Raw genomic sequence first — 14,955 nt, 5'->3', positions numbered from 1 at the left:
TTTGGTTCAATCAAATGGCAACAAGGTAGGGAAATTAAACTGGCAGCTTTATCAGCTTATCCAGTTTAGTCAGAGGTGAAAGTGGCTTGCGGTGTGGGGAATGTGACCTCTCAGCTGTTGAGGGCTGAGACCTGCAGTCAGACACTAACTCGACTCACAACCGTCAGCCGCTAGTCAGCACCAGCCATCTCCTGCAGAAGGCATTAAGCTATTCACGAGAAAACTGTATCTTTCTCCATAGATAGAGGGGGAGATGAGCAGGAAAACCCACCTCGTACAGAACAAAAGATCCCGCAGGGCTGGCACAGAAGTGCAGGCTTAGGGGCAGAGTGTGTGGCTGTGAGTCTCTGGAGAGCATGGTTACAGCAGGTGACAGGATCAGTGCCCCTTCCTCATCTAGAAGATAAAGGGCCTAGCCTGGCCTCTAGAGCTCCTTTTAGACCCTGTTCTATGTTCCAGAGACTTGCACACTCTGCGGCTTCCAAAACACCCCCCCAGGGCAGGTGGGAATGGAGACAGTCTTGAAAAAGTTTAATTTAAAATTTAATGCTGGTCACCAACATGAACAGCTAGTGATGACCAGCATTTACATTTTGATGCATGAAGTATGAGCTATTTCTGTCACTCTGAGTTGCCCCCAGAATCTGTCCTTTTAGTCTGTATTCCATCCTTCTAATTCTGTTTCTTTTCCCTTCATGTTACGATGGTCTTTCCAGGTTTCTTTGTATTCCTTGTACTTGTCATTCTCAATGTTACATTAATGTAGGCCAACATCTCTAGCCATCCCTATGGAGGGACATCCAGAATGTCTGAGTTGATACTTTGGGGGCCAAGCTCCTCATCTCTCAATCCAAGTCCCCCTCCTTCTGTTTAGGTGCCTTTTAGCCAATAACTGTAGCATGTGAAGAAACATTCATTCTCAGCAATGAGTCAGCCTTGGATGCTTTTTGAACATTTGTTGGAACCAGAATTGTTCTTCGCGAGGTCACAGAGAACCTGGCTCACAGTTCTAAAAGCGCTTCTCCAAAGGCAGAAAAGAGGCCCTGGGATTGTTTGAATAATTCATGGTAGACACCAGTCCAGTGCCTTCTAGCCCTTCCACCTCCCCACTTTGGGCTGGGGTATGTGTGAACCATCTGGAGTAAGAACACCCCCCCCCTCCCCGCCATAACTGCATTCTACAGCTTGAAATGAGCCAGGCCTCAGGACAGTTTTGTTAATAAAGTAGTATGCTCTTTATTTACTTCTTTTTTTTTTTTTTTAAAGCAATTGGGGTTAAGTAACCTGCTCAAGGTTACACGGCCAGTTATTTCTTGAAGCTGTCATTGGACATGCAATATTCATGAAAACCCAGGACCCTGAAGTCCAATCAAACATAAATTAGGTTCAGCTCCGTGGGGCCTACACTTCACGATAAGGCTGGAGACATCTAAGCAAGAGCTTTTTTCTCCTTGTAGGTCGCCATCATCTTCTTGATTTCAGCTATTGCTTTTCCTGGATTCAGTCCCTGGAGGGGATGGGGGAAGAAGAGAAACAGACCATAAAGCCACCCTCACCAGCACTGACTCGAGAACTCAGACCCCTGGCCAATTTTGTCTGCCACCCCTGCAGCTACTGCAGTGGTCTAAAAGGCACACATCCGCTCTGCTAAGGCAGGCGGAACTGATTCCAGCAGGCGGCCCTCTGGGTCCAAGTGACCCCTGCCCTCCCATCTGGCCTGACTCGGTCCAGATACAGACCCAGCCCAGCACAAGGTTTTCAGGCACTGCCCCAGAGAATCTAGAACCTTGGGAGGAGCAAGTAAAGGCCTAGCCTTGGTGGGGACCTTCCCTGAGCCCCTTCCTGGTGAGTGCCGCCCCCTCCACATGGCCTCAGGTGTTAAGCTGGGTCCTGGCACACAGGAGGCTTGTTGCACAGAATCGAATCAAAGTGAAACGGTTAAAAGCCAAGCTTGGACCGAAGAGATGCCAAGAGATAAACAGAAAGAGGTGGCAAATGTGACATCTTGGAATTGTGCGCCCTCACTAGACAGACAACAGCAGAAGCCAGTGTCTAGACACATCTCGAGCATGTCAGGCCCCTGGAGCCCTGGGAGTTACTGGCCAGATCAGTAGACTGGTACTGGCATTAGCTGGCCTTCTGTTATAACACCCAGCAAGGCAAGCCCCAGGATGGCCAGATTTCTGAAGTGGGAACAGGGGAGAGAGGAGAAACCTGGGCCATGCCTGGTAATCCTGGGCAAGAAAATCATCTGAGCTGAGTCAAATATGCCACCTCCAGAAAGAAAGTGCTCAGTGCCTCAAAGACAAATTCAGAGCAAAAATTGAAAATGCTGAGGGGCTAGGGACAAGGCCCAGAAGAAAAACCCTGTGTCACTTCCTGCCCCTGCCCATCCCCTGTATAACAGAAGCACCTCGTGGGCAGGGGTTGGTTTTGTCTTTATCACCAACACCCCATGTCTGGCACACGCTGGCGCTTAGTAAGTCCTTTTCAAGATGAAGGAAATTCCTTTTTGTTAGTGTGTCTAAACCTCTGATTCCACGGGCATAGGCAAAGTCTGGTGAGCTCTTCTCCCAAGGCGGATGGGCACCCTCACTGAAGTTTATCATCTTAGGGAATTTCCTGTGGGCCCTGAGATTTAGAAACTTTCCTGGGTCACAAAGCCAGTCTGTGTGAGAGGTGGAAAGAGCCCAGGCTTTCCTGGCTAGGGACCAACTCCTGATTCACCCCACTCTCTCTGAAATTCCTTTTGAAAAGCCCAATGAATGCACAAATCTTAAGTGTCTCAACCCAGAAATTGGGATCTCTTTTGAAGGATGGAATGCCCAGAATCTCTCAGCTGACCAGTCTTTTTATAGGTACAAGGGAAAGAGACAGCGAATTACATTTAAACCAAACCAAAAAAGTGACCTGTAATCATGCTGACTGGGCATAATTCAAGTCCCTGTAAAGAAAGGCGCACCCTGGGCGGCCAGGTAGCACAGCCAGTAAGAGCACCGGCCCCAGTGTCAGGATGACCTGGGGATCAAATCTGGGCTCAGATACTCAGCACCGCACCTAGAAATAACTGGCCTGTAACCTTGAGCAAGTTACTTAACTCCAATTGCTTTAAAAAAAAAAAAAGAAAGAAAGGCACACTGGATGCGGGCTGGGGACCAGACTTCTAGTTCTGGCTTGGCCAAATAACTTTTGGTGTGATCCTAGACAATTCCTCAGCTTTCAAGGAACCTCAGAGTTCCCTGCTTTGTAAATTAAGGTAGCTGGACTAGGATCATAGATTTGGAGCTGGAAAGACCTTCTGAAATAATCTGGAGCAGCCCCTTCCTCATAGGCCCAGAGAGGCAACACAGACAGCGGGATGTGGGGGCTGACTCAGCTCCCTCCCCACTCCAGCTTTGGATTCTCTGGATGCTGTGCCTGAGTGCTCCTCACCCCTCTACTCCACCAGGCAACCTAGATTCTGTCCCTGAGAATAGCAGTGTGACAGGTGGAGAAGGCCGACTGTGGTGTCTGGGAGGCCCAGGCTCAGGCCCTGCCTCGCATATGCACACCCTGGCAGGGTGGTCGAGGCTCTGTTACAGAGGAGCTGCTGACTGCATGACTGGAGGGAGTTTCCTACACTGATGAAACCTCAGTCCTTACAAGCAAACAACCCCCCAAACCCCAGCTTCCCTCTCTCATACGGATACAGAAGGATTTCGGTGGCTCTCTCCAGGAGACAAGTACGTGCACTCCCTTTGGGGCCGTGGTTTCCCTGTTTCTCTCTACCCTGCCTTGCTCCTGTCCAGGCTGCACTTAGGACTCTCCTCAGGACTGTTTACCAGCCCACCCTCCAGCACCCTCCCGTGTACCATCTCTCCCACCAGAACATAAGCTCTCTCAGGGCAGGGACTGTCTTTCCTTCTGCTTGTATTTTTAAGAGCAAGCACTTAACAAATGCTTATTGACTTGACCTGACTTTTTTGGGTAAAGCCACATTGTCCTGATTACCTATCTGGAAGACTGCAAAGATGCCTGGTTGCATCTGGGCGAGGGAAGGGGAAGGAAGACCACATTTCTGGAGGCCGAGTGTCCTTTCCAGCCCAGATAGCCAGGCTCGCTGTCACTCACTGTACTGCTGGCGTACAGCTGAATTCACTGAATGCTCATTCCCTCTATGGGACAAAGAAAGGCTAGATAATTCTGATGGTCTGGAGCACTGAATACCTTAGGGCAGGTCCTGGTACAGTTCATGATGGTGTGACATCGGTACAAAGAGAATGGGTCCTGCAGTTGGGCCAGCCGCTCCTCTGTGAAGTCGTCCCTGGAGTCAATCATCCAGCGATAGGCCTAGAAAAAGAGCCCACTGGTCATGGTCAGAAGGTGGAAGGAGACTGCCATCTGGGGTGGCAGCCTGAAAGGGGATCTTTAGTGGGAATGTGCTCTGGCTTGTCCATGCAAAATAAATGTGCTGGGGCTACAAATAAGAAAAAGACAGCCCCTGTCCTCCAGGACTTCACAGTCTAATGGGGAAGCTGAAAAGGTTTTGAGAAGCCTCCCCAGGCTCCAAGGCAGTACACCATGACCTCTGCTCTTCTTTGACCTCCCACGGCTATCGCAGACAGCTCAGCACCTGACCTCACAGTCTGGTCATGGCCTGTCTCTCCTGAAATGTCATTCTTACCTCCCTAGCTAGACAAGACGTGAACAGAAGGCAGGAAACATCTACACTTTTTTTCTCTCCAATTACAGCAGGTCTGGCCCAGAACAGGCATGTTTGATAGAAATTCTCAATTCACATCGGTAAACATTTATTAACCAATTACTTTGTGCAGGGTGCTGGGGGCCTGTAGGTCATAATTAAATCTTTACATTAACATCTATGTGTACTCTGTATAGCACTTTTAAGGTTTACCAAAGGAGGCAGGTCACACACTCTCAAAAGGGTCTACAGTCTGAAGATGGAGAAGGACGAGCGGAGTAATTATGCTACGGGACATGGGAGGAAGCAGAAATCAGCTTTGCCCTGGGGTGAGGAGGGACTGGTGGTGGCCAGGGAGGCTTCTGGGAGGAGGGAGCAGCTGAGCTGGGTCTTGAAGGAAAGGAAGAGAGTTCATGCCAGGCAGAGGGGAAGCAGTGAACAAAGAAATCCAGATAAAAGCCTACTTTCTGAGACGACCAACTGGCACATCCAGGCTATAATAGGTCTGGCGAGAAGCTGACACATGGGACAGACCTGGCCATAGTCAGGTTTGCTGGACTGTTCTGAATATGACAAGGAAGAGAGATCTTCTTATTCCCTGTCAGCTCAGACTGTCTGGCCAGAGCCCCAGGTGAAATACATCTTTGGATATGTGACCCTTTGGAGACCACATTCAGGCTTGAGGCCAGGTGACCACCAAGTTAATTCTGTTTTTGCTAAGAAAAAATATTTGCTTTGGGCATCACGGGGTCTGTGAAAAATCTTGACAGCAAATCTAGCCAAACTAGCTGTTTGCACAGAAACAATAAAGCCCTGAGTTCTCTCTGTGGTGAATTCTCCCCATATGGCGTCAGGTTAAAAGAAAGCCAAACCCAAATCTGATTGTTTTGAGTAGTCCCTACCAACCAGCCTGCCTGGATGTCTATCTTCAAACCCAAACCCTCAGAGTTGGAGGTCACTTCTCCCGTGGGGGTGTCCTTCTTACTCTGGCTCGTCTTAGCCAGACTCCCCTGTGTGAGAGAGGGCTCAGGAAAACTGTCAGACAGAAAGCAGGGAGAAGCCAGAGCCAGCAGAGCAGGCTGGCACCCAGCCAACCACATCAGGGGACTCATTGGAGAACACCTGCGTGTGCAGCTGAAGCTGACAGTAGTGAGCACATCACCATCCGAAGTCTGTGATGGGGAAAATCACAGCGGCACAGGGGATCCAGCACAGAGAAGGCTTCTGAGAGGCCTCCCGGAGGAGGAGGAGGAGGAGGAGGACGCCTTCTCCCATCAGTGTTTCCTCTCCAGACCTGCCTGGGGCACTGTTTGCAGCTCTCTGCTCTGCCGCCCCATCCCTTCCCCATGACTCAGGCCACCCTGCCCCCGCCCCCGCTGGCCCCTGCCAAGAGCAGGCCTCACGCCCTGTCTTTGTGCATCGTCAGCACCAGAGTGAGCAGCAGTCACCGTGTGATGGGCACGGAGCTCCTTCTCTCCTCTCCCTCTCCCTAGCTCTCTCTCTTCTTATATGACAGCTCCCTACCGGGAGCAGATCCAGTGGTAGCTCGGGCATCGTCCTTAATGAACGTCATGAAAATGAAGATGCAATAGTCTAATGGAGGATGGGGTGGGGGAGCAGAGCAGCCGGGGGCTCTGCCCACACCAACTCAGTGTCCTTGTGGGCCCATGGGGGACACCTTACCTGCATGAGGACTGCGGGTCCCAAGTACTTGTCTCCATTCCACCAGTAGCTAGGGCAGCTGGTGCTGCAGCAGGCACAGAGGATGCACTCATAGAGCCCGTCCTGAGGAGGGAGAGGATGGAGCAGAGTGTAAACACAGAGACGTCTCCTAAGGGGCAGGGCAGGGTCGGGCCTGGGATGTCTGGTCCAGGCAAGGAATTCCCAGAAGACGAATCTGACCTCTTGTTTATGTGGGCTGCAGCCTCCTCTGCAGCCCAAAGCCCTGGGGTGTCAGGAGCTCTGCCAGGGTCGCCAGTGAAATGGGGAGAAGGGCCTGACTCCAAGGCTGTCTCTCCATGACATCTGGCTTCTCTCACATATGTTAAAACACAAAAACAAAGCTAGTCCCAGCTTAGACATCAGCTTGAGCCCCCCAAGGCCCACAGGAGCAGGGGAGGACGATGTGGAGTCACAGGGCCCATTCCAAGTGCCCACACTGTCCCTCTGGACAATGTAACTTCCTTTCTCTGGGCCTTGATTTCTTTAAAGGCTCCTTTTTGTTGTTGTTCAGTCACGTCTGACTATTCATGACCCTATTTGGGGTTTTCTTGGCAGAGATACTGGAATGGTTTGCTATTTCTTTCTCTAGCTCATTTTACAGATGAGGGAACTGAGGCAAACAGGATTAAGTGACTTGCCCAGGGTCACACAGCTAATAAGGGTCTGAGGCCAGATTTGAATGCATGAGGATGAGTCTTCCTGACTCCAAACCCAGGGCTCTATGCACTAAGGTGCCCCTAGCTGCTAATGAGAGGACTGGACCAGAGGGTCTCCAAGTTCTCTTCAGGCTCAGTTCTAAGCTTTTAGGTTTCTGCCAATCATCCCAGAACAGTTCAGAGGAGGAGAGCTGTTTCCCAGATGGACTTGTGTGAAGTTGGGATGAGACAACGAGGCTCCTGGTCCCCAGGAGTATCTGAGGAAGGACAAGCACCCTTTACTGCTTTCCTTACCAGGAGGTCAGACTTCTAGGAACCTCCCCCCCCCCCAAACCAGGAAGTGAAAAAGTCCTCTGATCCCCTGAGTCAGCTGTTAGATAGGTGGCCCACTCACATGCTCACCCCTTATTTCCTGGAAGACACCCACAGACCATTTTCTTAGAACCCGATTCAATTCAGACACAACTCTAACAACCTGGGTTAGCTGGATCATGTTTCAAGCTCCCTTAACTGAGGCGGAGGGTTATGATGGCAGCTCTGGTGACCAGAGAGCTGGTCAACAAGGGGAGAGAGGGCCTAGTCAGAATGATTTTTAAATGCTGTTTAGCATACTCTGGTTAAGGCAGGGATGTGTAGGGTGTATTTCAGAAAGATTTCTGTTGAAAATGAATAAAATAAAATAAAGGCTTTAGTATTTAAACAGCTGAGCTTCAGTTCTATGGAAAATCACTGATGTGACTGGAAGGGATGCTGGGTAAATGAGGCACTGCTGACTGACAGCTGCTAGGGAGCCCACTAGAGGAGCCGTGTGACCAGTGGACAGCTGAGACCAGACTCTGGGCTCTGCAGTAAGGATCGGTTTTATGAAAGGGGGATACTCCTATGTGTGCCTGGGGCATAGGCAACACCAAGAAAGTCAGACAGCTGAGAACTGGATGACCTTGCTTCACCAGCATCAAGTACACAGAATGACTGCCAAGGATCTCCCTGAATCAAAGCCTGGTCTCTTGCCTGAGACTCCGGGTATCCTGGGATGGTAACCCCTTTCTAGGCCAAGAAAAGGATGGATGACTAAAGTCTGGTTCTGAATCTTTGCCTTTCTGAAAGATCTTAGGGCATTTGCCAAACAGCAGTCCTAGAAAGCGATCATACAAGTATCTCCTGGTCCCACCTCAAAACCAAAGCACTAACAAAAGATTCGAACCCACCCCCAAACAAAACACAATAATAATAATAATAACAAAAACAAAACTAAACACAATAATACCAGCTTCTCTCGATCTTCTATGGATTGAAGATACTGTTCCTTCCCCCCCTGGGATTCATCCTTCTTCTTCAAGTAAGGCTGGATGGATTTATACTGAGCATAGAAGTTATTCAGATCCTGAGAAAGAGGGCAAGAAATAAGTGAATTAAATCCCACAGTCACATCTCAGAAGAATGAGGGTGGGGAGTGGGGGAAAGGGAACAAGCATTTATTAAGCACCGACTATATGCCAGGAACCATGTTAAGCTATTTACCAATATTATTTGATCCGTCACAACCCTGGGAGATAGGTGCTCTTATTAGACTCATTTTACAGATGAGAAAACTGAGGCAGACAGCAAAGAAGTGACTTGCTTAGGGTCACACAGCTAGAATGTGTCTGAGATTCAATCTGAAGTCAGATCTCCCTGACTCCAAGCCTAGTGCTTGTGTATTAATTAGGGTACCACCTAACAGCACTAAAACTCTCCACTCAGCTTCCCTGGGCCCTTCTCCAATTAAAGTCCAAAGACATCCAAGTCTCCTGCTCCCCTGCTCTCCCTGCCACCATCTGGAAAGTTACCCCAGGAGGGTGGGAGAACACACAGCCTTGTAGCTTCTCTGGCCTTCCCCATTAGTTCTCTGGGGTCAGGATCAGTCATTTCCAGAAGTGCTGGCTCTCCTAGGGGAAGGTCTAGGATGCTTCCACAACCCAACCAGACTGAGGGGCTTCTGGGCATTCTGGGGTTTGTGGCTTGTTTTCTCCTTTTAGGCAACATTCCCTAAGATTCCAGAATTTCTGTCCCTTAGTTAGGAGCTTCCTTTGCATGGGGAAGACCAATGCAACCCATCTACTAAGCATCTGCTGGGTACAAAGCACAGTTCTAGGTGCTGGGGGCACAGAAACAAAAATGAAGCAGCCGCTGCCCTCAAGGGGCTTCTATTCTATTTCTTTTTTTTTTTTTAAAGCAATTGGGGTTAAGTAACTTGCTCAAGGTTACACGGCCAGTTATTTCTGGATGTGGTTCTGAGTATCCGAGCCCGGACTTGATCCAGGTCATCCCGACACTGGAGCCGGTGCTCTTACTTGCTGAGCTACCTGGCCACCCCTAAGCAATTGGGGTTAAGTAACTTGCTCAAGGTTACACGGCCAGGTGTTTCTGGGTGGGTGCTAGGTGTCTGAGCCCGGGATTCGATCTCCAGGTCTTCTCAACACTGGAGCCGGTGCTCTTACTCGCTGTGCTACCTGGCCGCCCCTGGGGGGCTTCTATTCTAACAGCAGGGTACACAAGGGTAAAGAGAAACAGAAAGAGACGGAGAGAAGCATCTGAGCAGACAGCACCTGAGCTGGGACTGGAGAGGCAGAGGGAAGGAAGAAGCATGTGACAGGCAGGGGGCCAGAGGACTGCAGGCAGGCAGGCAGGCAGACTGGGGAGTGGAGGGGGGGTGGGATGAAGATTTGGGGAACAGGCAGTGAAATGCAGAGCGTATGAAGAGGAGTGACATAAAGGCAGTGTGGGGAGGGGGTTGGAGCCAGATTAGGGAGGGCTTTGAAATGCCTCCATCTCAGAGGCAACAGGAAGCCACTGATGACTCTTTGGCAGAGGCATGATAGGGTCAGAGCTGTGTCTTTGGAAGACTGTTCTAGCAGCTATGTAGAGACGGGTTGGAGAGACTGGAAGAAGGGAACTCCTCTGAGAAACCACCACCTGGGGAGGACAGGGGAATATTGGAAGAGTCCTCTTTCCACTATGAGCTCGACCTGAGAGACAGGGACTCACCGGGACGAGGTCCTTCATCACGTACATATGGGGAAGAGGGTAGATTTTGGAGACTTTGCTGAGGTTGGAATCGATTCTTCTGGTGCACGCCAGTGTGTTGCCCCCATTGATGTTCATTGCACAGGAACCACAGATGCCTAAGAGACAGAGCCGTCTGCTCACTCCTGGGGCCGCCATCCTGGCACTGCCACCAAGGCCCACCCGATCGCTCTGATGCAGGATCAGCTGCAGCCACCCTCTCCCTAGTTTCTGTGAGACACCACGTGCCACACAGACTGGGAGACTCGCTTAGCAGACAGCTGGTACCTGCTCGGGCACTGTCTGGCCTTCAGAGGAGGAACAATGAACTCAACTCATCCAGTGGGTAACTCACTATGATATAACACAACAAAAATTATTCAGAGCCTATGGTGTGCAAAGGGCTGTGTTGCCGCCTCGGCCAAGGCCCTCATTCTACAGAGACAAACTAGAGGTTAGAGAGGCCAAGCCAATTATCTTTGGCAATTTCAGAGCCCGAAGGCACTTCAGAGCCAATGGAGGCCACAAGTGTGAAACTTGTGCAACAAGAAAGGAGACAGATTAAAACAGAATTGGGAAATGTTTGACAAAATCAAAATAAATTAATTTTAAAAATACAAATAAAAATGCAGCCCAGATGTTTTCTAAGGCAATATGTTCCCCACAGCGATTCATTCAGCTGACGTAGGCCCACTCAGAGCTCCACAAGAAGCCCCTCTAAAAGCAGGTGTGTTTGGCATTTGATCTACTGTAAAACACTAACAAAGCCTTTCTTCAAACCTGGTTACAACCCTCCTGTTCCTGCTAAGTGGCCCTCTAGCCTTTGCTCACAGACCTCTGAGGAGGTCCATCCCCTCCAGGGGCAGCCCATTTCCCTCTTGGGACTTTTGCTGACATCAAGCCTCCACTGGCTCTTTTGTAACTTCTACCCTTGGCACCCCTCCCTCACGTTCCTGGTTCATGCCTTGAACCCAGAAGCACAAGTCCAGTCCCGAGGACAGCCCTCCAAATCCTTCCCCATAGCTACCCAGGCTACTCTGTCCCAGTTTAAATCTTGTCTTTTCTCCTCCAGACCAAAGCACCCACACCTACTTCACATGATTTTTATGAGATGTGATCCTGTGGATCGACCCTCTCCATCCCTGTGGCTCTGTCCTCTACAGATCCTCACATTTACCTTTACCCTCCTTAACGTAGACTTGAGGACTGCACACAATCCTCCTGCTAAAATCTCACCCAGGGCAGGGTGTATAGCCCAAGGTCATACTGGTGCTGAGTAGCAGAACTGCCACTCAAACTCAGATCCTTACTCCCCCAGCCTAAAACATGTTTTCTTCATTACTCTGTTCTGCTGCAGATACTTGCTGTCCAACACACAAACTTCAACCCTTCTGTACAGTACTTTTCCTGACAAAAGGCCACCATTCCTACTCACTGGTCTGCATTTGACTGGGTATTCCCCTCCACTTTTGGAGTTTACCAAGACTAGCAGAGAAGAAGGGAGCAGGCCTTAATTTAGAGAGGGGGCACCGCGCCATCTGGGGTTTGCCTTCTCTCAGCTGCCTTTATTTACACTCTTGACTGTTGAGAGCTGTTCCAGAATACTTTCCTTTCACTACAATGCCCCTGGAAGGAGCTTTCCGATAATCAGATTCATAAAAATCAAGTTCATGAAGCTCACATGTACTCTGGCCATGACAAATCTGTTTCTAATTCGGCAAAGTTCTTAATTTTTTTTGCCTGGATTTTTTTTTTTTTTTGTCAAATGGCCTGAACTTATTTTTCATGTCTCTGAAGATTTGTCCAGGGGAGAAGTTACTTAAAAGTATCTGATTGGATACAGAAAAACATTTACAGGATATACATCTCCTTAAATATTAGAGTAAACCAAAGGACATATCCAGATGTCTGTCCTGTCTCCCTTAGCAAGCCCCTGATCATTTACAAGCTTGCACTCTTGAATCAAAGTGACCCATGATTCTCAGTACCAACACTAGGAAAGGGAGCTACCAAGGGAGAGGAGAATCCTCCTGAAGAAGTTCCATCAGCCCCATCTTGTCTGGCTTGGATTTGAGAAACAAAATATGAAAGCCAACCCCATCACTCAAAGCAGAGGAAACATTTACCTTCTCGGCATGATCTTCGGAAGGTCAGTGTGGAGTCCATCTCATTTTTAATCTTGATCAAGGCATCTAACACCATCGGGCCACATCTGTTAAAGGAGGAAAAAAAAAAGAACACTTTCAGAAAGTTTAGCCATTACCCCACCTTGCTTCCTATTTGACATGAAGATAAACTTCAACACATAATTTTTTTCTGGGTAAATATTTGTTGAGTCAAGATTTATTGTTTCTCCCTCATTTCCATGAGAACTAATATTAGGATACGGAGGGTACAAGATCACAAACATTAAGCACAGTCCTACACTGAATATACAGGAAAGAGAATGTGAAAGAATCAGATTACTTAAATTATCATTATTTTAAAGAATAAAAACCTAGACAGCAAATTCACTAAAACAGCTTTTCACAAAAGGTTATTTATTAAGCAGCTGTTTTAATTATGTTTCCAAAAAGGTACACTAAGTGGGATACACAATGAAATTGTTCACTTTAGTAAAGACCATGCTTATTGCAATAAACCCTTTTTGAAAAAGCTAGACTTCAGAAGTTTTTCCCAAACAGTCCATTTCAAATTTCAGACCCTATTTCTAGGAGGTGACCACTAAAAATGTAAGGATCATGGAATTTCAAATTAGAAAAGCTCATAGAGAATCATCTAATTTATGCTAAACTGAAGCAATTAAGAACAAGGTTTTGCTGATGTCTTTGGTTTTTATGTCAGTTACTTCTGGATGCTGGCCACCTGCCCCTTCCATCAATGAAACAAAGAGAACCAGCCAGTGCCTGCACCTGACAAGGCTGAAACACTCTGCCCCCAGGTACTCCCCCTTCTCCCTGCTCTATTCTGCAGGACCAAGATTGGGCACTCAAATCACTCCACATCCAGGTCCATCTGAGTTCTTGTTGTTTATATTAATGTAATCATTGTGTAGATTGGGCAGCTGGGGTGGCCCATGGATCGAGTGCTGGCCCAGAGCCAGGAAGATCTGAGTTCAAATTGTGCCTTAGACACTTACTAGCTGTGTTACTCTGGGCAAGGCACTTAATCTCTCTCAGCCTCAATGTCCTCATCTGTAAAATGGACATAATAAGAGCACCTTCCTGCCAAAGTTACAAGGATCAAATGAGTTAACTGTAAAGTGCTTACTTAGCACAGTGCCTGACACAGAGTAGGTGCTTTCCAGATGCTACTTGCTGCTGTTTTTATCATCCTTATTTTGCTTCCCCGGATCTGCTTATTTCATCCAGCATCTTGCCATATTCCTGTTTTCCTCACTGAATCAATCTCACAAGTTGGAGAGAATTCTCAAGGCCATTCAGCCTCCCTTCCCGGCCAGCGCAGCAGCGCCCGCCGAGTGGTCACCTGGCTTCTGCCAGCACACACTGCGTGGTGGAGGGCAGGGCACCCCAACACTGAACAGCGAGTACTGCTGCAAAGCTGCCCCTCACACTGGAGCTAACCTTGTCTGTCTGGTTCTCAGATGACGTGGCTTCCCAACTCTTCACCTTGGTCTTCTTTCTCTAGGTGCAGTTTATTAACTGATCTACTCTGCAGACAGTTTATTAACATTCCTCTGAAAACATGGTCTCCAGCCTAGACCATCTAAGCGGTGGGGGCAGCAGAGATGAGGCCATCTATTACAGTGCTGTCTAACCTAACTCTTCAGTGGAAGTTGAGTCAGCGCTCTGCTTTTGGGCAGAGATATCAGGATAAGTGACTGCCCCTCCCCCTCTCCAGCCCACTGGCACAGTGACAGGCATATGACTAGTTTCCTGTATTCATCCCTTGGGCAGGCTGCACCCAGACGATAACATCGCTGCTCTTTCTCTCATTGTTGATCTTCACACACACCCAGACTGCCTTAACAAGTATACTTTCTACCCATTTCCTCATCCCTACTCTTCAACTCTTGGATGAGGTGTGCCCTTCCAGAACAAAAACAGGTCCCAAACCACCATGCCCCTCTTGGCTTTTTTTAAATCATGACTTTGACAGCAGAACACAAACATTTCCAAATGGACTGAAAAGAATAAGACTGCATATGAAGCCAAGAACCTCCCATCTATAGCTTGTGGGTTGTAAAAGCATAGCCCAATGTCAACCCGGCAGCACCACCACCACCCTTCTTTTCAGTGATGTCTCCATGACTTGTCCCAGGATGTGCGGCTGTGCAATGTGCATGAAAAAGCTACGAGGCGTGTTAGAGGGCTGGAGGCTTCAGTGAGGCAGGAGGGTGATTGACAGTTAACTAAAGAAGCTCAACTGGGCTTTGGGTGCTGCATTTAGGGAGACGGGAACACATACAACTTGCCCAGATGAGGTAAATTAGAAAGTCAAAGGATTCAAGAGCATGTTGTGTGGGAAGATCAGTCAAAGGAAATGCTGAGGTTTAGCTGGGCCCGCACAAGACAAGACTGGAGAGGGCTTCAGGATGTTGTGCAGAAGGTGGGACAGATGTGTTCTGCTTGGCCCTGGAGGCAGAACCAGGGGCTGAGTGGGGCGTGCTGGGCTGGAGTCTCCTCAGAGCTCAGCTCCGGTCAGGACAAGCCCCCTAGCCCCCGGAGTTGTCCCAAAGAGGAATGCCCTTCCCCATAAGCTCCCTACCAGAGGTCTTCATGCAGAAGCTGGGTGGGAGAGGCTGGGACCAAGAGAGAGGGCATTCCTGTGTAGACAGGGGCTGGAGCTGATGGTCTCTGAAGGGAACGAACATTCTCCAGGAGGAGCTTG

At 48.9% G+C, this 14,955-nt stretch overlaps 1 protein-coding gene across 2 annotated transcripts in view; it reads right to left on the bottom strand.

The window, feature by feature from the left end:
* Positions 1 to 1,211: 1,211 nt before the first annotated feature.
* The window catches only part of SDHB (succinate dehydrogenase complex iron sulfur subunit B), a 23,571-nt gene continuing 9,827 nt past the window's right edge, over positions 1,212 to 14,955 (bottom strand). For both annotated transcript variants that reach the window (XM_069079167.1, XM_069079166.1), the window contains exons 3-8: positions 12,231 to 12,316; positions 10,087 to 10,223; positions 8,327 to 8,443; positions 6,365 to 6,466; positions 4,207 to 4,329; positions 1,212 to 1,507 (exon numbers count right to left, since the gene is read on the bottom strand). In XM_069079167.1, coding sequence (XP_068935268.1) covers positions 1,430 to 1,507; positions 4,207 to 4,329; positions 6,365 to 6,466; positions 8,327 to 8,443; positions 10,087 to 10,223; positions 12,231 to 12,316 — 643 coding nt within the window. In that variant the 3' untranslated portion in view covers positions 1,212 to 1,429. The remainder of the gene's footprint in view (positions 1,508 to 4,206; positions 4,330 to 6,364; positions 6,467 to 8,326; positions 8,444 to 10,086; positions 10,224 to 12,230; positions 12,317 to 14,955) is intronic.

Source organism: Petaurus breviceps, unplaced genomic scaffold (assembly GCF_028583685.1).
Source record: "Petaurus breviceps papuanus isolate PSGF00001 unplaced genomic scaffold, PetGlider_PUasm1.0 91041, whole genome shotgun sequence".
Taxonomy (NCBI): Eukaryota; Metazoa; Chordata; class Mammalia; order Diprotodontia; family Petauridae; genus Petaurus; species Petaurus breviceps.
This window is presented reverse-complemented; position numbering and strand designations above follow the sequence as displayed.